This window comes from Epinephelus fuscoguttatus, linkage group LG18 (genome assembly GCF_011397635.1).
Source record: "Epinephelus fuscoguttatus linkage group LG18, E.fuscoguttatus.final_Chr_v1".
In the NCBI taxonomy this organism is placed as follows: domain Eukaryota; kingdom Metazoa; phylum Chordata; class Actinopteri; order Perciformes; family Serranidae; genus Epinephelus; species Epinephelus fuscoguttatus.
In genome coordinates, this window is record NC_064769.1 from 18,431,234 (window position 1) to 18,458,096 (window position 26,863).

The 26,863-nt window shown below is 41.7% G+C and overlaps 2 protein-coding genes across 3 annotated transcripts in view; one reads left to right on the forward strand and one right to left on the reverse strand.

Annotated features, from left to right (window-relative positions):
• ric1 (RIC1 homolog, RAB6A GEF complex partner 1) overlaps positions 1–5,636 on the forward strand; it is a 45,734-nt gene extending 40,098 nt beyond the window's left edge. For both annotated transcript variants that reach the window (XM_049604248.1, XM_049604249.1), the window contains exons 22-27: positions 144–280; positions 480–760; positions 1,092–1,304; positions 1,420–1,597; positions 1,692–1,880; positions 2,249–5,636. In XM_049604248.1, coding sequence (XP_049460205.1) covers positions 144–280; positions 480–760; positions 1,092–1,304; positions 1,420–1,597; positions 1,692–1,880; positions 2,249–2,564 — 1,314 coding nt within the window. In that variant the 3' untranslated portion in view covers positions 2,565–5,636. The remainder of the gene's footprint in view (positions 1–143; positions 281–479; positions 761–1,091; positions 1,305–1,419; positions 1,598–1,691; positions 1,881–2,248) is intronic.
• A 76-nt stretch (positions 5,637–5,712) lies between these two features.
• The window catches only part of LOC125905623 (endoplasmic reticulum metallopeptidase 1), a 40,106-nt gene continuing 18,955 nt past the window's right edge, over positions 5,713–26,863 (reverse strand). The window contains exons 9-15 of the mRNA XM_049603730.1: positions 20,435–20,609; positions 18,500–18,690; positions 18,032–18,184; positions 17,199–17,401; positions 16,982–17,097; positions 15,660–15,823; positions 5,713–14,982 (exon numbers count right to left, since the gene is read on the reverse strand). Of these exons, the coding sequence (XP_049459687.1) occupies positions 14,806–14,982; positions 15,660–15,823; positions 16,982–17,097; positions 17,199–17,401; positions 18,032–18,184; positions 18,500–18,690; positions 20,435–20,609 (1,179 nt within the window). The 3' untranslated portion in view covers positions 5,713–14,805. The remainder of the gene's footprint in view (positions 14,983–15,659; positions 15,824–16,981; positions 17,098–17,198; positions 17,402–18,031; positions 18,185–18,499; positions 18,691–20,434; positions 20,610–26,863) is intronic.

The following is a 26,863-nucleotide window of genomic DNA, read 5'->3' on the forward strand; positions in this document are numbered from 1 at the left end:
AAAATTTATCAGGTCTTCAGGCAAATGAACTGAGATCACATGTTCAGTGTTTTCCATTTCAGCAGATCAAACACCCCATCATGCTTTGTACTGACAAACATACTGTAAACATAAAATAGTGAACTGTTAATTTGTGTCTTTAGGAACCCAGCTCAACAGGCGGTTTTGAGTTCTTTAGAAATCGAAGCATCAGTTTGTCACAGTCAGCAGACGCCATCACTACGGGCAAGTTCAACCTGCAGAAGACTTTCAGTATGCCCTCCGGACCCTCTGCTAAAGGGTATGGACACACACACACACACACACACACACACACACACAGTGACGCAGAGTCCTGCATGGGTCTGATTTTGAAGATCCAACCTAAAGCAGGACTTTGCATTAATTTATATTTTAAGTACTGGTACTCTTGTGTTTTGCTTAAATTGTTCTCATCTTCTCTCTCTACCTCTCCTTCTCCCTGTGTTAATTCCTGTCAGTCGGGATGTGGAGTGCGCAGAGAACATGTATATCGACATGATGCTCTGGCGCCACGCCCGCCACCTCCTTGAGCAGGTACGCCTCCGCGACCTGGGTTGCTTCTCTGCACAGCTGGGCTTCGAACTCATCGGCTGGTTGTGTCGCGAACGAAACCGCGTCGCCCGCGTTGAGGATTTTGTGTCTGCATTGAAGAAACTCCACAAGGATTTTCTCTGGCCTTTCCCAGTTATTCCTGTGGGAAGCATCAGCTCACCTTTGAAGAACGGACGGTGTCGCACAGGTGAGTGACACAGGACTCAGGCAGTACAAAAGCTGTCCAGAAAAGGAACCAAATCTTGAGGAGTCTGTTTTTACAGAAGCGCTGTTTTTCTGCTATGTTGTTTTACACATCAGACATCACTGAAAGCTCAACATTGTAAACCTTAAATTTAGACTGATTAGTGGCTGCAGCAAATAAGAAACAGATTGATTTGTTAGCGAGCTAAAAAGCACACAGAAAGGGAACAAGCCATACTTACTTTGAAAATTGGCAGTACATTATTAATATCAATATGTGAACTTGGGTTTCTCTATTCCAATATATCATGATGTTGTTTTCTTGTCACTGCCAGTGCTGAGCACACGGCTGTTAAAGTCGCAGTCAGCCGACAGCCTGTTGAACAGCGACATGGACACAGCGCCCCCTCAGGCAGCTCCCACCAACCACACCTGGCTGGACGGGCTCGGGCAGAGGCCCAAAGACATGGACACGGCCTCGTCCGCTCACTCCACCCAGCACTCGCCCCAGACACATGACGCGTTCCTGTCCCTGCTCACCAACAAAGGTAATAAGACTCAAACAGTCCAATTATTAACACTCAAAAAAGGGGCTCAGTAGTCGTCGCCAGCTTTTATTTTCCATAACCGTCCTTCTCTTGTTCCTTTTTCTCACCCCTCTAGTGGAAGAGTATAGCGTCGGCTCGGCCACAGACTTGACAGAGACCAGCTCAGTGGTGGATGGAGATTGGACGATGGTTGATGAAAACTCCTCCACTCTGAGCCTGAGCCAGGCTGAGCTGGAGCACATCTCCATGGAGCTGGCAAACAAAGGACCACACAAGTCGCAGGTGCAGCTCAGGTGAGATATCGTCACTAAACCTCACTTCCATGATCCCGCTGCTCTCTTTGTTTGACCCAGTGTGAAACTAAAGCAGCATTTCTGTGTCCTTCAGGTATCTCCTTCATGTGTTCATGGAGGCGGGCTGTCTCGAGTGGTGCGTAGTGATTGGTTTGATCCTTCGGGACGCCAGCGTCATAAAGCAGGTGATCGGCTTCCTGGACAGCCCCGAAGTTCCCCAAGAAACTGTGCAGAGTGTTCGTAACGGCTTATTAGCTGTCGATGCATGGGTCTCCACTGACTGGTGAGTGTGGCAGTCATGTTTTATGTTTCTCTGGCTCCTCGTAGTGCTCCTAATGGCATTTGCAAGAATCCAATAATGAAGACAGCCAATCAGAGCTGAGGAGTCTCAAATGCAGCTGTTAATCAGCTGTGGTGGATTCTAGAAAATACCATCAGAAGCACTAGGAGGAGGCAGAGGATCATGTTTTTTTTTTTCACAGATTATTTGTCTTATGTACTACTGTCAGGACATGGTAACAATTTCAGTTGTTTTTATAATGATGTGATGAATGTGTTCGGCTGTTCTGGTAAAATAAAATCTTATATAATGGTGAAGAACATATACCTAGTTTAACCTTTTCCTATCCTTTGTCCCTCATCTTTTTCCAGTCTGGGATACAAACCATTTCTCAACCTGATCCAGCCGCAGCTCCAGCAGCTGATGGATTCAGCAGCTGAGCAGGTGCAGCCCGAGGCCTTCCAGCCCACCAGCCAGAGCTCCAAGCTCGGTGGTTCTGAGGGAATGGGAGGTGCTGCGGTACCACGTGCAGAGGACAGTAGAGGAGTAGCGGCTCCGCTGGGCCTGGCCCTGCCCTCTCTGGAACCTGCAGGGGGTTTTCCCCGTCCCCCCTCTGAGGACTGTCCTCCCGAACAGACGGAGGAGCAGGGGGATGAAGAGGGAGCCTACGACTGCACCTTGTCCTGAAGCCCGGAGCCTCCTCTGGACTCTGAACTGTGAACTCAAGGCAAATAGAGGAGGAAGCAGCAGCAGCGGCAGCAGCAGTGGCTGACTGGAAATTTATTTTTGTGTGTGTGTGTGTGTGCGTATGCCTGTGTGTGTGTGTGTGTGTGTGTGTGTGTGTGTGTGTGTGTGTGTGTGTGTGCGCGCACAGAAAGTACCTCTCCTGCAGGTTCTTACTCCAGTCAGTATTATCCACTCTCCAGAATCACCCTTTGTGTCCATTAGAACCCCCATGGATACCGAGCGATAACAGAGCGACAGACAGCCAGGCTGGCACAAAGACACCACAGCACAACCGGAGATAGGGTTCAGTCTGATGGTTCCCCTCTAACAGGCCTCGTTTTACCAAAATGTGCTGTTAGACAAAAGGCCGCCAATGTCAGTTTGTGCGTTTATACATCAGGTTGTGGTGTTTGGAGGCTGTAGACCAGCACAGGAAAGCACCAGTCTTTTATTTTTTTTTTTTAATTATTATTCCAAGACAGATGTTTTGTGTGCGTAACTTTTCTTTGGCACTCATCCAAGTGCAACCTGGAGACTTTGAAATCTTAAGAGCTCCATTGTTTCCTTTGGTTTAATGCAAACAGTGCAAGAATCAGTTCAAAGACAAAAAAACAAAAACAAAACAAACCTGAGTGTATTTGCATCATGCTACATTGCTAAGCAAAATGTAGAACAAAGCTCTTGTCATGAACCATTTACAGGATGCACTGAAGTGTGTCTGAGCCTACAGTACAGCGTGCAGTTCTGTTTGTGTGCACAAGAGGTGTTTCATACTTTCATACCTCATATGATTTAAAAATATTTTGTGATACCTTTTTTCAATAATGTAACAGTGTACAAGATAATATTATTTTTCTATCAATTACAGCTTGTCCCTCCCTGTACAAAAGACAAAACTCATGGTATGAATTCTATGTAATTCTTGAGAAGTGACGACCTTAAGATTTCTAAGAAAGTGATCTCTGAGAAGAATCCACTGTTGCGAGTGCAGACTAGTTTTTTACCACAGATCAGTACCTCTGTTCAGATTTTTTTCCCCATGCACCAACGCCCTGACTTTGTTGAAGTCCATGCCCAGAAGTGTCTGAGCCAGAATCAACCCGTCTGATCGTCTTCACAGTCCAGACTTTAAACAACAAGCAGATATGTGCTGCGCCTTCACTAGGTGAGCATATTTGAGGCTGTAGTGTAAAAACCAAATCATGTGATGCTTTATCCAGCTTTTAAACACACTTTTGCTTTTCAGTCTCCATCTGGGAGATTCAAAATGTGTTTCCTATCATCAGCGAGGCAGATTGATAATACTGTGTTATTAAAGCCATCCTATTCTGTAGATGTTGTACCTATCCCTTGTTAAAAGAGCATCGTCTCCGTCATCGGTAGTATTAACGGTGACACGTCGGCATCATTTTTAAAGTGTGGATGAGATGGTTGTGTATTTGAGGAGTTGTTGTGTAGTTTGACCCTCATTCTTTGATAAGGACTTTATATTTCATCCAGTCCAATATGCATATCACATCCCTGAACCACTTGAGACAAGTAGATTAGCGAGCTTCTGTGTGGATTTATGAGTGTGTGTACCACATCGTATTGAGAACGTGTTGACATGTTTGGTGACTTTCATCGCATGCGAATTGATTTTATCGTATTGGTCCTGATCATTATTATTATTTATTGGCATCATAGCTGAGTGGTAATTACTGAATTGATGCTCGGTTGGTTTTTATGACTGATAACAGACTTTTCCCCCTTTAGTTAAAGGTCCAGTGTTTAGGATTTAGGGAGATATATTGGCGTACATGGTATATAATATTCATAACTGTGTTTTCTTTAGTGTATAATCACCTGAAACTAAGAACTGTTGTGTTTTCGTTACCCTGAATGAGCCCTTTATATCTGTGTACAGAGCAGGTCCTCTTCCACGGAGTGTTCTACAGCAGCCCAGAACAAACAAACCAAACACTGGCTCTAGATAGGGCCGTTCACATTTTCGTGTCAGCCACCATAAGCTCTGCACGCTTAGCGCACGGGAGAAGATTCAGTTGGTTGCAATGTCGCAATCTCACCGTTAGATGCCACTAAATTCTACACACAAGACCTTTAATCAAAGAAGTGTATTGGCGTCTACCACAAGCACTAAAAGGTTCATCACAGATTTGTCAGTATTATATTGTTCAATGTATTGAAATGTTACTCAGCTTTATTTTTTTATGTTCACTACTTCTTTTCCCCGGCAGATTGCTTTTATGTTTCACGATAGACCAAATCCTGTTTTGTAGATACATTTTTGCTCTCTTGTCGGCAAGTGCAAGACGAGTCGGGTGTGGGTGTCTCTTGGAATTTTCCTTTCTCCAGTGGTTTCTGTTTTACGAACTGCCTGTATTGTTAGAACACTCACTTTTCACGAAAGGGCAAAATGATGTACTGTCGTCACTCAACGTAAATCCCGTTCCAGCGGGCCCGCCTCCACTCTGAACAAGCCTACAGCCACACTACGCTGCTCTGCTGTAAGCTTTACTTGACTTGAAAACGGTAACATGACGAACCAAAGACTTTACGTCCAGAGGCCTTCTGTTTTAACTGGTTGCTTCGATTGAGCGCTTGATTCATTATGCAGAGGAGGGAAAGAAAAACTCACACACACCCTTACCCCATCCCTCTCATCTGAAACATAACCATTGATGCTCAAAACTAATGCTGACGGCATACAAGACAATTTCCTACGGAAATGAATATTGCAGATCTTTTCTGGTTTCTTTCTCTGCGGGCGAGGAGTGGTCGGTCAGGTGTGTCTCGTGGTACTCGGGTGTCATGTTCACTCAGAGGTGGACAGCGCTCCCTTCCTCCTGTGTACAGTTTAAAAAGTTTTGCCTGCTTCTCGACTCAGAGTATTATTTCTGGGGCAGCAGTAGCAAACATCCTCAATGCAGTGTAAAGATACTCTCTTGTACATTTGCCTTTTCTACTCATGTTTGGTTTTCTACTTCATTTTTTTCCTTGTACATAAAGACCAATAAATTATTTTTAAAAATGGTTTGGCTGCCTGTGTTTCTAATTACAATCTAATCCGCTGTTTGTGTGTACATGTAGTGAATGCAATACAACCAACAACATAATAAGCGTTTTTAATTGCTGTACAAGTGCTAATTTAATTCAAGCTTTTTGCATAATGTAAAATCATCCCGTCCATTCAATAGATGGATACCCTGTAACCAGATCAATCCCACTAATCCCAACAGTCATATCAATCACTTAATTCCAACAGACAGACAAATATGCAATCTTTAAAAAAGCAAAACAGCAGTTCAAGGAGTTAAAGTGTCAAATCAATCACAAAAAAAGAAAAACAATGATCAGTCATTTTAAAAAAAAACAACTCTTAATTTAACTTTCAGAACAAAAACTGAACAGCTAGAGAAGTAGGCATGGGTGAAAAGTCAAGATGTTGTACAATAAAACACAGTATAGTACTATAACAAAACTGTTAACAAATTAAACATCTTTTTAAAAAATAAAAGGACATCCTCCGACAACAGACATTAAGACATTTCAATGTGTATCCCAGAATAGATTTCAGTGAAATTGCTTATTCCTCAAGCTGATATGAACATCCGTGTGTGTGACTGATTTTAGTTTCCTTGATTGACTGTTACATGTGATGAAGATAAAGCTACGTCCAAGTGTGAGTTTACACTGAACAACAAAAAACACGCTGCGCAGTGCATGGTCAGCCTTTCAGTCTTGACCATGTTACATTAATACATTAGATTTCGTCACAATTTGATTTCACTTTCTTCTAAAAGGAGTTTTTTTTCTACGTTGAGCTCTCCAGCAGCGCTCAGTGTATGTTTCAGTCTAACAGTGGGAGCACCAACGGCGTCGGATGAGCCATTTCACAGCATTTTAGTCAAACGTCTCCCTGCTCCGTCCCACATTTACAGCAGTTCCTCGTGCATTCGTGCTTTTATAATAACAACCCCATCTCTTGTTTTATATCAACCATCATCCCATTTAAAGGAGCTCTATATGATATTCAGAGCTTATCTGTGATTCAGAGGTTGTCTACACATGACTCTCAACATGGAGGTTTCTGAGCCAACGGCTAGCAGCTAACGGTGCTAACAAGCAACAGTGCTGACAGAGCTAATGGTGTTACCCTGGGGGGGGAACAGGAGGGTGGGTGCTACGCTTTTGTGATGCCATGGCCCTGATATCAGTGGTAACTGCCATATAAGAGCAGTGCAGAGCAGCAGCAATGAGCTAGCCAGTGGGCTTCCAATCACAACAAACAACAGAGAAGCTCAGACTAAGACACACACAGGGAGCGCGACTTCACTCTGCTCAGGACGCCATCACTCCACTATATCTTTACATAACAAATAGGTGTTTACTGCTGTATTAACGCTCTGAATATTGTATAGAGCTGCTTTAATACTGTAACTACAAACCACACTCAAAACAAAATGGCTGCCTCATCTTGAGATGATCTCTTAGAAACAAGTGGATTTTTAACAAACTGTGATGTTGGTGGAAATATGAACAACTTTAATACATTTGAAAAAAAAACAACACTTTTAAACCCATCGTGTGTTTCCATGATGTCCTTTAGTCTCTTATAAAAATCAACCTCTTTGCCACTTTACAACAGATTTTTAGAAAAATATCCATTTACACTTGTTAATAAAGCTTTATCTCCCATAGACACTCTGCATATCAACTGAAGCACGTTCAATAAAGCAGATTTAGACTATCGTCTGTCACTTAAAGCAGCGTCTGTGTCGCCGCCACACAGCACTGATGGATATCTCCTCACACTGATGTACAGTGAGTGTGTGTTTGTGTTTCCGCTGCAGACCGGTGTTGACTCCATTATGAACAGCTGTAGAGCAGCACAGAGTTAAAGCGATACTTCAGATCCTTTAAAGTGGGGCTGTTTGAGGTACTTATTCATTGTGAGTGTATTACCTACAGTAGATGGTGGTCAGCACTCTTCCAGTTTGGAGAAGCAGGCAGGAGTACCAGCGTGGAAGCTGAGTAATATACTGCTGTGGACAATCAGTATTAGTTCAAGTGTATGCAATACTGAGAGTATTTTCATCACTTTACCTTCCTGCAGATGACCGTTTCTGACAGGGAAGCAGTTAACTGCTTCAGTTCCCCATCTATGCTCTTGTCAAAGCCAGACTGCATTGGCAAAAATAGTAATTTTAACTCACTGAACATGGAAGCTGCTGGTCTACCTCTACCTTGATCAGTTAGTTTAGTTGTTATATTTTGTGACTTCAGTGAATCTGATCTAACCCTTTGAAAGGCCAGAGTCACACAGTAACAAACAAACTAGAGATGCACGGTATTGTATTTTTTGTCGATATCCTATATGCCGATATGTAACAACTCATTTAGTCTGAGTGGGCGGAAGTTCACTGCAGAGATCAGCCTCTCATTGGGCGGAACAAGCCACCCGCTGAATTCCCGCCCTACCACCTCCGGTTGTCATAGTTGACAAACGTCCTTTACTAACTTTTGCGGTGTTTGATCTTGCGGGGATGTAGCCATTTTTCTGCCATGGTTTGCGTCCTGTAGGCGTTATTTTTGTGGGCGTGTTACACCAAAACCTGTTTCCCCCCGGCAATATTTTTGCAAGCACACCGTTGCTGTGGCAACACCCAGAACGATTGTGATTTGTTGAAAGAAATAAAAAAAGCCGGGGCGTTTTTTTCCTCCAATCTTAAAGTGAGAGTCGGCGCAGCCAGACCTTTCTTTTCTTGAGAAAGGTCTGGTAAGCAAGACTACAACTCATTTGACCGATAACTAATATCAATATATCCACTTTTTTTCTCTACCTAATTTTAGTAATCATCAAGTCTCCTCTGTAGTGGAATTAACATCATACTATGCATGCATACTCTTACTGTGATGGCCCACCAGCAGATGGACACATGAAATACAATACTTTTCAATAAATATAACATTCATTCATTGCGCAATATAAGAAAAAGCGTGTTGGCCAATTCTGATAGCTAATTTTAAACCCGATTTTGTCCTATGCCGATGATGTACTGTTATTACAGGCATGTTGGCTGATTCCGATATTTATTTTACAGCCAATATCAGCCGATATCAATGACGTCCCGATATTATCGTGCAACCCTAAAACAAACTAACCTACCGAGGCAGCAGTAGACCAGCAGCTGTGTGCTGTTTTTCTCAATGGAGTCTGGCTTAGAAGAGAATGATACAATAGCTTCAGTTCCCTGTCGGAAGTTGCTGTCTGATGGCTTAGTAAAGCAGAGAAAAAATTCTAAATACAGTGTACATTTAAACTGATAGATAAATGGGCCTTCTTTTAGGTAGCTTAAATACATTTTGTTGCTCACCTTTCCACAGCAGTACTTGCTTGGTGTAGCGACTGCCATCTACTATAGGTAATACACTGACTATGAATAAGTGCCTCATATAGCCCCACTTAAAAAGATCCAAACTATCCCTTTAATGCAGCAACATCTGTTTCAGGAAGAAATGGTTAAAGATGCTAAAGGACCGTACTATTTTCCCCCTTTGTTTTAGCACATTTACATTATAGCTGACTATTTCCCATGTACAGTATTTTTCCAGCAGGCAGCTTTCAGTCTCTGTTAGACATCTGGAAAAATCTATCAAGGTGAATAGCATGTCTTGTCGCACTGCTGTCAAGGTTACAGTTATTTGACGTATATATGATCTGTGGTAAATGGCTAAAATGTACAAAAAAAAAAAAAAAAAAATCCCACAGGTATGATCCTTTAACAAAAACAATGGAGGAGAGGTATAAAATCTCTAGTGTTGACAACTATTTCACCGGCCAATTAAATGTAACATCTTCTTTCCAGTCAAAGTCAAATTTGTAGCAGCAGTTGTCTAATGTTTTGCTTGTCGAAAGGATGCTAACATGTTTTCATGCTGCAGTCAGCTGATAAGACCATCTGGCTTTTGACAAAAACAATGTCACCTGCTCTGGAGCTTTCAATTGTATCACACTATCTTCCTCAGCAGACTGAGTTAGAGTACTTTGAGGACTTCTCATTACACATCGTGCATAAAAGAAGGAGCATAGAAGGACGATCTGTTTTTCTGTCCGCCAAGTGCTGTCGAAGGCTGTGATGGATTTTACGTTCAAACTTTCCAACAGACAAAAATTCACGTGCATAAAAACTCTGTACAGTGCAGCACCTGATAGCTTTTAAGACCACTGAGACGTTTGTGTCCACAACAGTAAACATTTTGTGTGTCTTTGGAAGCAAAATGTTAAGGCCTCCGTCATGTCAGCATTTCTTATTTTTGTGTGTGACTGAAGCCAAACGGACAACATGGATCACAACAACACGTCACCGGGTGTAACACAAAGTGGACGAAAGACGATTTTGCTCAGTTGATCTCCCAAGTGCAAACAATCTCCCAAGTCTTTTACAACCCGATGCCACCTGTGATAACATATGAGAGGAGTCAAACTGCCGACAAGCAGCAACATGACTTTTGCGTTTAAAAGATTTCATCAGAGTGTGGGAATGACAGCAGGGAGGGGACGGTCGCCCTGATGTTTTGATGACACAGGTGCGACTAAGCGATAAAAAACACAATGGAACCACTCTGCTGTTAGCAGAAAACAGAGGTAGCCCAGAGACAAACATGATGATGCTTTATAATCCATCAATATAATCTCTCTCTAACATTAGTTAGCTAAGTCATTTAAATCTTTCCAACAGTAACATTCAAACCAGTCTTTACAAGAACATTAATAGCTGTTATCTTGGTGTCGGACACTAAGTTTGATCATAGTGGAGGTAGTGGTGACACTGAAGGGGCCTTTATACACTATCAGAAGGGCTTGTCAGATGGTCGCATATAGAGGCAAAGTCCCTTTCCTTCTGGTGGACCACCATGGCTCCTTATTTCGGAAAAAAATATGTATGGTAGTCAATGGCAAGAGACAAATCATCATCTGAATTGTAGCAATATTGTGTTGCAGTTGTAGTTTGTTGTAAAACAGTTTAAGTATAACCCTACATTCATGTGGTGTAGGAATATTCTGAAAACAGAGTTCCTGATTGGGAAAATTCCCATGACCACCCCCTCAAATCTGAATGACAATTTGGGAAGGCTGCAAATTTGGAACACAAGTTGCTGAGTTGATGTCATATATGCAGAAACATAGCGGATGAAAGTAAATGTTGGGTTGGTGGGAATATATCTGGTTCACATTATGAATGTCAGTTTTTGTTTACATGTAATTTGTAATATGGTATTAGGTTATAACAGTCGCTGCCCACTTCGTGACCCAGATAAGCTAGAAAAGTTAGTTATTAGCAGTTATCAGGTAAAGCAATATTTCAGTAGTTTCGGGGGATGTTCTGGTGCAGCAACAAGTCTGGGACAAAATCACTTTATGATGTAAAGCTTTAAACTGTTGTCAAAGTATTGTTTAAATGCTCTGACACATCTGTGTAACGGCTATGTTTTTCCGCATTTCGACCTTAAGATCCTGATCACACTAAATTCAGCGATACCACTTCCTGGCTCAGGAAATAGGATCATCGGATAGGAGCACATGAGCACAGCCTTAGACTGTAAGAAGACATATTTGGAAGGACAACAGAGGATCGCCAAAGTGATGACATAAATTTCTCTCTTGATAAAGCTGTGATGACTCTGTGTTTTGTACCAGGATGTTCTCACAAAAGCACTGGCTCTTGCTTATTCTTGAACTTTCCGGTTGCTTAAAAGGCTTGGAGTCACTGGGTAAAATGCAGCAGGTGAGATAACAATACATTTGTGTATGGAACATAGCTAAGTTAGCCATAGCGTTGCTAGCTGGAGTTAGTTATATTGTGTGAGACGAGATCTACTTCACTGAGCAATTTCACACAAAACTAAATGGCATTACAACACACTGTGACTTTCTTGACTTGCAAATTATCTTTTAAACTGGCAAACATCACGTGTTACTCATTGCGCAATTGACACAGGATCAAAAGTCTCTTGCCGTTGACTACCATATATATGTTTTCTGAAATAAGGTCCCATGGGGGGCACCAGAAGTGGAGATGAAGTGGCCTCCCCCGACACTTTTCTGATGCCGGGTAGTGGGATCTGTGTACGACCCTTTCTATAAGTTTCCAAAACCAGCATTAACACCCATTTCACACTGGGCCTGGTGAGAGGAGCAAGGGATTGACCTTTTCTTTAGCTCTCTTTTTTCATTCCTGACTAAACTATTTCTGTCACTTCTCATGTGAGCAACCAAGTGCAACACTATGAAAGCCTTCCAAGAGAGACTAACCTTTATCCCCATGTTTAAACAGCTAGCTTTTCACTCTGCCCTCCAGTGTGTGAAGACAACATGTGGTACAAACCACTTCCTTTCTAGTGTAATCCGGCCCTGACGGTAACACGGTGTTCTATGTGGTCAACTTTGTGAAGTAGACACATAACACAGGTCATATTAACAAGGTTGTGGTTGTGATGCTTGGGCTCTAGACAATAAAAAGATGCAGCTCCACATGAGATGAGTGATATGTAAAAAAAATATTAGCAATACACACCATAAAATGAGTGGACAACAGTTACTGGTAGAAGCGTCCGCAGCAGCACCAATGCATAAATATACATTCACAGAACCATTTCAGCACAACTTGAAGGTCAGAAAAGTTACAGTAAATGAACAGTTTAGCAGAGTTCAGCTCCTCACTGGGTGGATGCTTAGCTAGATGTTTCTCAGCTGAGAGTTTACATGAGCAGAGTGGGCTAACAAGCTTCATCTACTGCTTCCCAAACAGATTACCGTTTTACAGCTCATTCTTGATTCTTTAACGCCGTCTCAATCATCTCTCTCTCTACAGAAAAGATTATTTATGGTAAGAGAATTTAATTTCACCTGGAGCTATCTACATATAACTGCTTTTCGTAATGCTTTATCTTACAGGTCTGTTATTTCCTTATAATTTTCCATTTCCTGGAAATAACAATGCATTTTGGTACTAACATTAGGGGTGTAAATCACAAGTTTAATCATGGTACAAAATGAAACTGAAGAAAATACGATATTTGCTGATAGTACAAAGTTGACCACTGTATTACTCTGATTCGATTCAATTCAATCTATATGAGATGATATCAGTAATTATCCTCAGTCTTTTTCTTGGCTGCTTGCCATTATCTGCCCATCGCTAGACCGCCTGCACAGTTTGAATGTACAGGAAAGAGGTGCACTTGGATGGGAATGGTGACACAAATGTCCTATGGGAATTTCAAAATGAAGGTGTACATTAAAGATGGCGATATGTAATGTTTACACTTGTTGATCACTGAATCGATATGTTGATTCAGATCGATGTATCATTACACCCCCAGTAAATATTCTTTTTTTATTATCTTATTCTTCAGATGTGTTGAAATGTGTGTTTGCCTATAGACTGATTTGCACAGTCAGCTGGTAATTAAACAGGATTAAGTAATTGTGAGCATACCGACTGAACATGGTCTGCATAGTTCATTGCAGGATACTACTCGAAAATGATTCTGAAAATTCAGACCCATAAAATATAGCTTCACCCATTTTTTTCACTTGGATTAATTAAATATTTATATTGCTATATTGAGTTGTTGTAATTTGTATGTACATAGTTTTTACCTGGTTTAGTTTAGTTTAATAGGATCCCCATGAGCTACGGCATTGCAGCAGCTATTCTTCCTGAGGTCCTGATGTTTCAAAATTTTGTTTTAATGCCATTTAAGTGAGAACAATTAACTCAAAATTCATAAAGGTCTGATTAACTTATCTCTATCTGCACTGGATAACTTTCCTCTAGGCCACAACTAAGGATTATTTTCAAAATTGATTAATCTTCTAACTGTTTTCTCAACTGTTTAGTTTATGACATAGACATCCATTGGTGCTGCTGAGGACAGCTCGTAGCACAGACCAGAAGTCAAGTTTGAAAACAAGTACAAATACTTTTACAGTAAATGTCAAGAACTAACACCTCCACCTGAGACAGAACAAGCTGCCACTGGTGCTGTTAATGAGCGTGGAGTTGCATTGCTGGTTTCCCACCCAATCACCCTCAAGGCTCGGGAAATAGTTTTAAATCACAGGACATTCAGATGTTTCCCTGTGAGTTCTGGTCTCATCGAGCCCAAAATCACTACAAGTTTTCTTGAACACATCAGGCTGAAAACTTTAAGACCTCAACATTGACCTCTGCACAAAATCTTCAGGTAAGCTACTCCTTTTAAAAGGACACATTGACATTTTGACTGAAGCCAGCTGTTTTCATTTAACAGGCACAGTTTTCTGCCTCTGCTTGCCAGATTCTCTGACAATTAAAGCAGATTGTTGGCATTCCTCGTTGAAACACAGGCGTACGACTTGCTGCAAATCAGTGGTGTTATTGAGGAATGATAATGAGCAATTTCACAGTTAATACGAAAACTATTTGCTCAGAATATGAACGAGTGCATGTTGATGAAAAGTGACTTTCAAAGTGTCAAAGTTTCCAGTTAAAGTCGGAAGAGGGGTCGAACAAAAACTGCTGTCTTTGTTTCCCCTCCAAAACGGATCTATCAGTATGTTACTACTCCTACAGTGCATATAGTGGTGGTGTCATTTCTGCAGAGGAAGCCAGAGACGCATCTAGTCTGAGAATGGCCCGAGTGGTTTGCTGATAAAGAGAGAGCAGGGGAAGTAGCCATGCGACGTTATTCATTCAGGAAGCATGAGAGAGGAAGAACAGGAGGAAGTGAGCAAGAGGGAAAGTGAGAAGGGGAGTGAGATGGATTGAGTAAAGCAAAGGCACGACAGATTGAGTACAAAAAAAAAAAACTTAACCCCTTTGTTTCACTAACCCAGGAGTGAGCACGAGGCTTGCGGTGGCCAGTGCATCGGTCATTGAGTTAGTCAAGTCCGTAAGCGGATCGGCTTACCTCTGGCGTGTCTCAGCGCGTCTTCCTGCTCGGTTAGCTACTAAGCCTACTGACACAGTGATGGGGGTCTCTCAGGCAGGCTGGGAGGGAGCGTGAGTGTGTGTTAGAGTGTGCGTTTGTGTCAGAGAGAAAAGGCGTCAGGGCTGGTCCTCAGTATTGTTCCTTGAAATCTTTTCTATCTCACTCTGGGGCCCCTGCAACCCTCAGCTCTCCTCAGCGTCGGCCTCTGTGATGTGTGGCATCCTCAGTATCGGTACATGTCGTAGGTACTGACCCAAGATGAAGGGAAAGCCCATGTGGGAAACTTGTGGAGGATTCCCTCCAGTTGAGCAGTCCTTCTATCTTGTCCGAAGAAATAGTGGGAAGAGATGGCAACGGAGATCATCCCCTCAGGGCCTGATGGGTCCGGATCTCTGGGAGGCTGAAAGAAGGACCGCCATGAATGTTAGACCAGCTGTTTAACGAAGCCCTATGAAAAATCACTTTGCCTTAGCTTTATTATGCTGCATGTGTTTCAGCTTATGCAATGGACTTTAGAAGAGTCTTTAAACAGTCATGGAGTTCGCTTGAACCCATGCAATTGTTAATGCAATTCAAATATAAGTCTCAAAAATTGGAGTTTAATGGTGTTCACATGACAGCAACACAGTCCAACTGTGTCCTGCCACGAGTTAATCTCCTGCAGACATCACTGACTGGGACCATGAGGTGAAGTTTTGCAGAAATCCAGATATGCAAGGAATGAAAAAAATGGCATAAAAAACTAAGCATCTGTCTGGATACTTAAGTCTGTCAAAGGTGCAGCAGTACCTGAGGATTTATTGTGGGCAAGGAAAACCATCTTAAAGGGATAGTTTGACATTGTGGGAAATATGCTTATTTGAGTTAGATGGTTGTGTAGATATCTTAATTTCTTATTAATTTCTTATAACCAAAACGAACAGGTGACAGTGACAAACTGATGCTTTAACAGATTATCTCCTTTCCAAAAACAGAAAGCAGTTTGAATAATTCACATGACAAAAACACAAAGAGCAGCAACATTAGATGTTAATAAGTACAACAAGTACAGAAAGCCCAGTAAGATGCAGACAGTACCTGTATTTCAAACCAGAAAGTCCACGTAGGGGCATCAAGGCCGTGGGAATAGAAGACAAAATATTCTCCGCTCAGGTCGAACTGAGGTGTCCCGTCACCGAAGGACCAGGTGGAGAGGCTGGCTCCTCGGTGAGGCATCAGATACAGGGACATGTGACTGGGACCTGTACAGGACAGGACACAAGTTAACATATATGCAGACATACACACCCAGATCAACCAGCTGGATAATGAGTGTACACAAATGAAGCTGTTCTGGAGCTTTTGAGCGTACCACATGATCTTCCTCAGCAGATGGCATTTGCTCAGTTGACGTATAAATTTGGGTGTTTACGATCCTTTTGACGAGATTTTTTAAAGCCACCACGGATGTGTTGATATGTCCTCACAGTGCTCAGACATCTACATTTCTATGACATCTCAGTGTTGAGGCTGTCAACTAATGTTTCCAAGATCAACGCTGAACTTTCAATCAATCATTTAACGTCTCAAAACGTCTCAACAGACATAATGTCAGTGCTGATGTAAACTCTCCATTTCATTTGATGTGTCTCTGGATATTTTCAGTATGCACAGCCACTGCTGCCTGCCCTGTCTGTGAATATGCTGCCGTCACCAGCCAAGATTCTTCTGCACTGCTCATATGGCTCAAGTCCAATTTAAGTCACGTGACATTGGCGTTGAGTTGCAAGTCTTTTTTATAATAGTGTTTCACTCTACCTGCAAGTCCTAGAAAGAAGGCACCATTTTAAACATAGTGTCTATCCATACTAACACGCCTGAAAACGCATATCACATGACTCATTTATTTGCTTGGAGTGATGATGAGTTTGAACTGTTACTGAAATTATCACAAGGCTGTCAAGGTGGTGGAAAACATAAATTGGGAGTTGTTACAAAGCAAATACGGTGACATATTGAAGTAGTACAGGGAGCATAATCCATCACCTGAGGGAGCTTTGGCGATGGGAAAGGAGCACTCACAATAAAAGGATGAAATTATAAAAGCTATGTTTTGGCTTGACATATTCTGTTACTGTTAAATTCTGCTTGGGAAGCAAACATGGGTGTCTGCGTCATTGTTTTCAAAAGTCTTGATTTCCACCTATCCAGACTCAAACAAAACCCCAGAGCAACCCCAGGGTAAAACTGGTAAGCCGTGTTTTTCAAAGGTCTCTGGTTTGGGATTGTGGACAAGCCAGAGAAGTTTGGACACTAGGCATAAACGTAGCAATAGTTATGCATTTTAAAACAGAAACATATTCATGTGGATGCAGTCTTAGTGTATTTGTGTTGGTTTGGCGACATAAAGTGCTCCTGACCTTTCACACTGAAGGTCATCTTGATCGTCCCCCAGCTGGTCTCCTCTCTCGACAGCAGGCTGAACTCCACAGGAGAGCTGGGAGATACCTCTGGAGCAGGAAGGTACCAGTTCTTCCTGCAGATAGGAAGAATATAAAGTATTAAAGGTCCATACGTGAAGACAATTACATCAGAGCATGGAAACAATGCTGTCAGCTACAAGGCTGTGTTACTGACTTGCTGAGGAACTTCACAGGTAGGAACCAGGGGTAACCACAGAAGGGCCGGTCCTCATGGCAGCTGGTGCGAACGCTGTCATTGATCTCGGGGATATGTGGTTGGATGTGCTGTATGCCTGTGTAGTCAAAACTGTTGATCCACAGACCTGAGTCTTTGCTCTCCACCTGGCCCTGGAGATTGTGGAAGGTCCGTGTCGTATGCTGCAGGAAGGTACACAAACATTTTTCATTTATTTTTTTTAAGCGCACATCTTCCTCCAACCGGCCTTGTTCAATAGCTGTTTTAAAGAGTGACTTCCTGCCAAAATTACTCTCTGTGATTCACATCAGCAGGTGGAGGAGTGGAATCAAAGCACTTTTATTTTATCACAAAAACTCATAGAGAGATGTCATGGTGTGCAGCGTCCCAGTTACAAAAACATGCTATATACAGTAGAAGCTTTGTATTTCACCTGCTCCCAACAAAAGATTTTAATCATGTAGGCAGAGGCTGCTCTGCGGGATAGTCACTTGAGGCAGAACAAAAAAATTGACCGAACAAAATATAATATAATTCTGCAGCAGAAGTGTTTTTTACAACATTAAACTGTTCATGTTGGATTTTTACCACTTTGAATACAATTTTTTTTAACAGAGCTAGTAAAATATCTTCAAAATCCAAAATGGAAAAGACAACTTTCAAGAATCTGAATGGAATGTATGACTCCCATATTGTGGAGAGAAAAAAATTGAATATATGAGGCATTTCCACGTCCTTTCCTGAACAAGATTTAGATGCATGTGTTTCTGTGTGTATATTTGTGCTTCTCTATGTGTGGTGTGACTCTGAACCTGAAGGAAGACTCGTTTCGGCCGCGGGCTGTCAGGATTGCCTGAATAAGGAAAGAGGAGGCCACAGGACATCAACAGGAACATGACGATGAAGACCGAGCCCAGGCCAGCCAGGATCCACTTAGTGCTCCGTACCAAGTAGATAAAATGCAGCTGAGCGAGAGAGAGAAATATATTATGTTACCAGAGTGGAGGAACAAGCTATGCTGCAGTCTTTTTGAAATTACAACAAACATCAGAACACTTTGGTGAAATGGTAGATTACACACAGAGGTTAGTTTGCTTATCTAAAGTCACACGTTTAATGTCAATAAACTGCTCAAACAAAACACTGCTGCCTTGAGCTTAATACAGTAAAACTGGTTTGGTCATGTGTATTCTGTCCTGAATACACTCTCCAATGTGATCTCAAGGTTATTCTGCTGACAAAAAAAAAAACAGATTTGTTGTTCATTGTTGAATACTTACAAAGAAAGATGAGAGAAAAATGGTTGCTAGGGTGACCAGGGAGGCCATCACCACTTCAGGAGGTATCTCGGTGCCGCTGCGACCCATTATGGGTGTGAAAATCTCAAACACCACCCAGATGAGGAACATGAAGTGGACGTAAGGCAATGCCAGGCCCAACAGATAGAGCACACTATACTTCACTGATGCTCCTGCAGAAAGACGGAGACGATGCTGTTAGTCACAAAAAAACTGAACCAGACAAGGATCAGACCATTAAATCCTTTTGGTTGCCCCACAGCTATGAGAATCACGCTTAAAAGAATACTTCACCCACAAAGTGATCATTTGTATAGCAATTATGTTGACTTCATGAAAAAAAAAGATGTTTTTCTCACATGTCTCCAGTAAAAAAAAGAAGGCAAAAAATGGGGAAACTTTTGATGACTTAAAGTCATACCAGTCCCCATTTAACACATCAAAACTTTATCAAAACATCTGTCTCAACCATCACAAAATCTCACACAACTCATGCAGCATAATACAAGTCACATTAACCCAGTCATATGCTCAGTACTTCTCAAACAGTACTTCTTGATGAGGAACTGAACTAAAAGTGAAACTTAATCTACGCTCTCTTCAAAAATGGACAACTTTGGACAGAAACAATAATTGTACCTTGCTGAACATGGGAGCTACTGGTCTATCACTGCCTCAACTGGAAGTCTGTTTGTGTTATTGTGTGACTTGGTGTTTTAAAGGACTAATTTGAATTCACCGAAGTCACACAATGACACAAACAAACTACAGATCGAGGCTGCAGTAGACCAGCAGCTACCGTGTTCAGCAAGGTAGAATCAGCGATATAAGGGCTTCAGTTCCCTGTCAAAAAGGGCTACCAACAGCAAGATGATGTGGTGACAATATTCTCAATGTAGATTTTGAGTGAGCCTTTTTTTAGATGGCTACAGCACATTTTGTTGAGCCTCATGGACAAGAGGTGCACCTGCACTTTTTTTGGGAAAATGTTTTAAATAGTAACATTTTAGCAAAAAAGCTTGTGTTAAGGAAATATTGAGCAAATGACTGGATTATACTGCACGAGTTGTGTCAGAATTCGTAAATGGATCATTTAACATAGCTTTGTTTAACGCAGACCCCTATAACTTCAACTAATCAAGAATTTTCTCAGTTTTTGGATTCTATGTTCACCGTGGAGGCATGCCAGTTTTCTTCACTAATTCAATGTAACACAGGGTGAGTGAGTAACTGATGAAAAAATGTCATTTTGGAGGTGAAGTACTCTTGGAAACCTAATAAAACAGTATCATTAAAGTATCGTACACATGAGGATAGGGACACACACAGTTGCTCCTCTGAGGCATTTATCGCATTTCTTGAACTTTGTTGTACACGTGTAAGTTATGAAAGTAGCTGTGTGATTCATAGAACAACAATAGAACATAATACTTTTATCTCTGGAGTCTGAAATTTAGGCATCACTTTTGATTCTCAACTGAACTTTGAACCACATGTCAATAATCTCATTAAATCCTGCTATTTCTACCTATAAAATATCATTAACATTAAATCAGCTGTGTCTTTTCTAGACCTAAAAAAAGCGTATTCATGCTTTTGTATTCTCATGCCTTGACTATTGTAATGCACTGTTTACATGCCTCAGTAAATCTTCAGTAGCTCGGCTTCAACTAGTACAGGACGCTGCAGCTCATATTTCTAACTCGTATAAATCGTAGGGTCACATATCACCACAATTCTCGCCTCCCTCCATAGGTTGACAGTTAACTTCAGAATTGATTTTAAGATTCTTTTAATCACTTTTAGAATTCAACATGGTTTAGCCCCAAGTTATATAGCTGACCATGTGACTTTCTAGTATTTTTACACACCGATATATAAACATTTTTTGTAAATAAAGTTGAGTTGAGTGTTTACCTCTGTGTTTAAATTCTTTCGCCAGCATCAGTCTGGTGGCCAGGGGGAAGGCCACCATTAGCATGGGCACATAGGCTGAACACAGGCCCTGCTGGGTCAGCCACACTAGGCTGCAGCACCACAGCAACAAGCTCACGTCAAAGTAGAGTTCGCCCAGCTCCACCAAACGGACACCCTGCACAGAGAACACATATAGCAGCTTAATATAGAAGGGATATGCATGAGCAGATTAGAGGAGGTTGCCCTATGATGCATGATGCTTTGAGAGGCGAGGAACCAGCTGATGTGCATTTGTGGAAAAATCTAACTGTTGCTTTACGAGAAGAAACCTTGGGATTAAAATTTGTTGACATAGAGGAATGCTTAAAGTTTCTGTGTGTGTGCGCCATGGCAGCGCGTACTCCTCACTCATCAGATAAGCAGCCTCTGAAATGCATCTGTTTAATTAAGGAATAGCACAGAGCTGCTGAGGTTGTTTTATCGGCTGCTCATGAGGAGATTGAGTGTGTTGGCCAGTACCTGGTGTTTATATCTAGACTGTATCCTCAGTCCCGGCCTTATATACTTATATCCATCACGAGTAATATTACATACACCTTTTTACAAATCACAAGACAATCACTCACTCATCATGACTGCTGTGTATAAACACTAAACAGGAACAAAGAATCAATGACCTGATTTGAAACTTCCCAGTTCCTACAGCAGGGACCCTGACCTCACTTGCATCCTGAAACTAAATCTATAAACTAAAAAGGAACATCTCTATTACTACAGGAAGAATTCACTGACCTAATTTACCATGCATTACTGTAGGATGACTGAGAGGCTTGCTGCAATATTTGGTTACGAAGCACAACATCCCACAAGTACACAAGGCAGTATTGTTCCATTAAAATGAACATCAAGATCACGGCTTCACTGAGAAGCATTCATCCGGTTCCTCTCACACGTTGCCTTCTGGTTGAATGACTTTTCAACTAGATGTAATATAGAAACCCCTCTATACACAAACATAATCTGCACAACAGCATATGGTCATGCAACACTGCCATGCAAATAAATCTGAAGAGGGAACTTTGTACAGCGGATTTTGGTCTTGACTGATGTGGGACTAGAACCCCTTCAACTCTCTGCGTGTACTTTTGCAGAAAAGAAGTGATGATTTTTGTGTTGCCTGCTTCAGAGTCATTGTGGTTAAAGCAGAACAGTGACTCTGAACCAGGGGTACTTGTACTGCAGAGAGTACTTCAGTAGTTGCCAGGGAGTGCATGGAATTATTGTGCTAGCTACTATGGTAAAATAGAATTTATGACTTGAAAAAAGAAGACACCTACATATTTATTCGACTACATATTACACCTGAACAATTCTGCATTTCGGAGCATGAGAAAATAGTAAGCAATGAGCAGAACAGTTGAAACAGTTAGCAGAAAGTAAATGATCCTGAAAGTACGGATAGACCGATATGGATTTTTTAGAGCCGATGCCGATACCGATTTTTTTCCATCACCCTTAGCCGATGACTGATTATGGACTGCCGATTTTCTTGAGCCGAAATTTTGGGGCCAATACTGCTTTTGCTCCCTCAATTTACATCAAAAAAATGACACAATGATAACAAATATTACAGGTCTCAAGTTTAAAATAAGAAACATTTATTGAACAGTAAAAAATACTAAAACAAGATGGAAAGTTGAGGTAGAACAGGTAGAATATTATTATTATTATTATTATTATTATACATTCAAATAAAAAAAAGAGTTTAGTGCTCTTAAATCTACCAGTAATGTCTTTATAAAATAAACAAATATTTAAGCTGAAGCATAAATAAAACAACAACTACTGTACACAGTAGGATTCGCTGCATGTGCGCTGCAGGGTCTTCCGGCAACACAGGGCTGCCCATGGATGCCTGTCTGTAAATCATGCCAGGGAAAAAATAAATCAGCGAACCCACGCGCGTATCGGCCAATGCCGATACAAGTAAAAAAACTCAAATATCGGCCCGATATATCGGCCAGCCGATGTATCGGTCTATCCTTACTTGAAACACTTCAAAGGAATACTTCACCCTCCAAATGATTATTTGTATCCCAATTACTCACTCCAAACTTTGTTTTCTTTGCATGCCTTCTCAGTGAATTAAGACTCTAAAACCTAAGAAAATTCTTGATCAGTTGAAATAAAAGCGGTCCATGTTTTTTCAATGTCTCACACAACTCTGCAGTATAATCCAAGTCTCATTTTTCCGGTCGTATGCTCAGTACTTCCAAAATTGACTGCCTTTTCCGAAAGGGAACTGAACTGAAAGTAAAACTTACCTATGCTCTCTTCAAAACCAGACTCCACTGACAAAAACAGTAATTTTACTTCGTTGAACATGAGAGTTGCTGGTCTACCGCTGCCTCGATTACTTAGTTTGTCTGTGTTATTGTGTGACTTTGGTGTATCCAAACTTACCCCTTAAAACACCAAAGTCACACAATAATACAAACTAACTAACTGATCGAGGCAGTGGTAGACCAGCACTCCTGTGTTCAGTGAAGTAAAAGTACGGTTTTGTCAATGGAGTCTTGCTTTGAAGACAGCCATGCTCACCAGAGGCATGCAAGAAAAACATTATCTTCATAAATTTAATGTAACACAGGGTGAGTAATTGTTACACAAATGTTTGTTTGTGGGGTGAAATATTCCTTTAAGTGGTAGAAATACAAATGCAAACTTGACCAAACCAATCTTAACTTGGACATCTCCACTGAATGAAAAGAAATTCTACTATTCACCATTATATCCACTTTTATATCATTTAAAATCAATAGAAATGAGCACATTTGGAACATGATGGATGGTGTTGATGAAGCAATACTGTAAATCAGGCAAAAAAAGGTTGGAAACCACTGAATCAGACGACCAAATGAACAATAGCCAAACAATTTTAGTCATTTGTAGATGCAGGCATCAATTCATCTTCTTTTATGACTCAAGTCTGTCTGTCTGCTCGATTCTAGACTCTTCTGTCAAAGAAAATACCATTTAAAAAATGAGGCCAAACATATATTGCGCTCTTTCAATAGAGATTTTGTTTCACTGGAGATGAAGCCTTATGTGCTCTGACTAGCACAAAGGTTAGTCTGTGTCCTTTTCTGGAAAATGGCCATGAAAAGCTGGAGTTCATTATGTGGTTAGCTCAGATGAAAATAAAGTTTCTGTAATGGTTTCAATCTCAAATAAACGCTTATATTTACTAAATGTCACACGTACAATATGTCAGTTGAATTGCAGCTAGCTGCCCCTAAAATGTACAAAATGTACAACGCACAGAGAGCTCTCTGACTGCCTCTGGAAATGCAAGAACAGGCTTTGCTATCAGCAGAGATGCTACCATTTGATAGCTGGAAAACCACAGCGAGACAGGTCCAGTGGCTCCCAGTCTCCTATCTGGCAAATGATTGTGCACATGTGACTGACAGATGACTGCTGATCAGACACCTCTACAATTTAGCAATCACACACAATGAGCTGCTGTTCTGTAACCACCAGGGAGGAAGAGGAACTGGCTTTCTCCTCTCTGCACTTTAGTCCCCATTAAATGTGAGCTCAGTGAGTCAACGTGAGATATTAGGCTCAAGTGAATAGTGATCTCGAACAATAAACAAAAATGCAACGGAGGAAAGCATCGCTTAAGATTTTGATCTACATCCAGCTGGTCGACATTCTTCCCGCTTAAACTGATCAAATATGTCAACACTCTCCTTTTGTATAGACTTATGGCTCACACTTCATTTCGTGTGGCAAAGAAAGGGCAGAGTAGCCGCATTGATCAGTACTTCCTAAGAAGTCAGTCGAGTCAGTCGGATGAAGTCCAGCGGCAGGTAGAAAACCACAGTTCGCAGGATATCAGTAACGCTGCCACTGAGGAGGAGGGGGTAGTAAGAGAAGATGCAGGTGACACTGAGGCCAGTATGCTAGCCAGAGAGAGAACCATGGAGCAAAAGGTTAGAGTTAGATGGCCTAGAGCAAATGACAGTAAAGAATGGGAGATAGTTAATAGAGATTTGTCAGTAATCTTGAGTAGGCTTAGAGGAAATGCAATGGAAAGGTTAGAAAAGATGGGAGATATAATGTATTCATATGGTGTAGAGAGGTTTGGGGTGCATGAGAGAAAGAGGAGTGAGAGGGTACAGTCAGGTAAGTCTAGGCGGCAGAGAGAAATAGAGAAGTTAGTCAAGGAAAGGAGACAGTTAAGAAAGCAGTGGAAAGAGGCTACAGAAGAAGAAAGGGAGGGAATTAAGGTGTTGCAAGAGGAGTTGAGAAGCAGGCTAGCAGTTCTTAGAAGGGCAGAGCATCTCAGGAAAAAGAGGAGGAAGAAGGAATATGCTAGGACAGGTTTTTCAGGGACCCTTTTAAGTTTGTTAAAGGATTGTTCAGCCAGGAAAAGGGAGGGCAGCTTAAAGCAGAAAGGCTAGAGGTTGAAGAATATTTGAGAAACACATATTCAGATTTGGAGAAGAATAGGATAGTAGGTTTCCACCTGATATCCCTCCATTAGGAGGGATAGAGCATGAGATGGATGTCAGGCCACCTAGGTGGAAGGAAGTTCAGGAGGTGGTCAGGCGTGCGTAAAGGCTTCTTCGGCCCCAGGGCCTAATGGAGTCCCCTACCGGGTTTATAAAAGTGCGCCTGATACCCTTAAATTTTTGTGGAAACAGCTAAGAATAGTTTGGGAAAAACAAATTATACCAAGAGCATGGCGTAGGGCAGGGGTGTCCTCATTCCTAAGGAGAAGGAGTCTGTGGACCTTAGCCAGTCCCGGATGATTTCTCTCTTGAATGTGGAGGGAAGATTTTCTTTAGTGTAGTAGCGCAGAGACTAGCTAGTTACTTAGAAAGGAATAGCTTAATAGATACCATGGTGCAGAAGGCAGGAATACCAGGTTTTTCAGGGTGTTTAGAGCATACTAGCATGATCTGGCACCAGATTCAGGCAGCGAAGATTAACAAAAGGGACCTACACGTAGTATTTTTAGATCTTGCAAATGCATTTGGTTCAGTTCCGCACAGCCTCATTTGGAGTGCGTTTGACTACTTCAGAGTGCCACAGGTAGTTGTTAACTTAGTGAAAGCATACTTTCAGGATATTAGGTTGTGTCTAAGTACAGCAGGTTTCACAACAGGTTGGCAGAGGCTAGAAATAGGCATCATGGCAGGGTGTACAATTTCTCCGTTAGCATTTACTATGGCAATGGAAGTAATCATCAGGGCTTCTAAGTGGGTGGTAGGTGGGGAGAGATGGCAGAATGGGTTGCATCTTCCACCAGTTAGGGCTTACATGGATGACATGACACTGGTGACCACAACAATGCCATGTACAAAGAGGCTACTAGAGAAGGTAAATAAGAACCTCAAGTGGGCCAGCATGAAAATCAAGCCTAGTAAATCTAGAAGCATCTCGATATGTAGAGGGAAATTAAGTGATAGGAAGTTTGTCATAGATGACGAGGACATCCCAACAATTAGGGAAAAGTCAGTAAAGAGCTTAGGTAGGTTGTACAATGTAGAGTTGAATGATAAGGAACAGGTGGTGAAATTTAGAAAGATGTGGCTGAAGGATTGGATAGAATAGATAAATCAGAACTTCCAGGAAAGTTGAAGTTGTGGTGTTTGCAATTTGGGCTATATCCTAGGTTAATATGGCCACTGTCAATTTATGAAATTCCAATAACTGTTGTGGAGAGAATTGAAAGGTTGGTTAGCTCCTACATTAGGAAGTGGTTGGCGCTCCTAGATGCCTAAATAGTGTTGCATTGTATGGAAAAGGGATACTTCAGCTGCCAGTAACTAGTTTAACAGAGGAATTTAAATGTACCAAGGTCAGGACAGAGCTCTTGTTAGCTGGGAGTAAGGATGTGGTAGTTAGGAGTGTGGTTCCAAATCCAACCAAGGAGGAAGTGGAACCCAAGATCGGCAGTTCAGGAGGCAGAGGCAGCTCTTAGACATGCAGAGATTGTAGGTAATGTTCAGTTTGGCCGGGGAGGCCTGGGGCTTGGCTCAGGTAAACCGGTATGGAATACAGCAGGCCTCAAAGATAAAAGAAAGCTGGTTGTAGAACAGATACGCAGACAGGAAGAGATAGTAAGGGTGCAAAGGTAGTGGCCCAGGCTAAACAGGGACAGTGGTTGAATTGGGAAAGTGTAGAGAAGAGGAAGCTTAGTTGGAGGGACCTGTGGAGTATGGAGGAGAATCGTATTAGATTCCTGATAGGGGCTACATACGATGTCTTACCAACCCCCCAGAACCTAAAACTGTGGGTAAATGAGGACCCGTCATGCCCATTGTGTTCACGTCAACTTTAAAGCATATTTTGTCAGGTTGCAAAGTTAGCTTGTCACAAGGCCGATATACATGGCGACATAATCAGGTGTTGAAA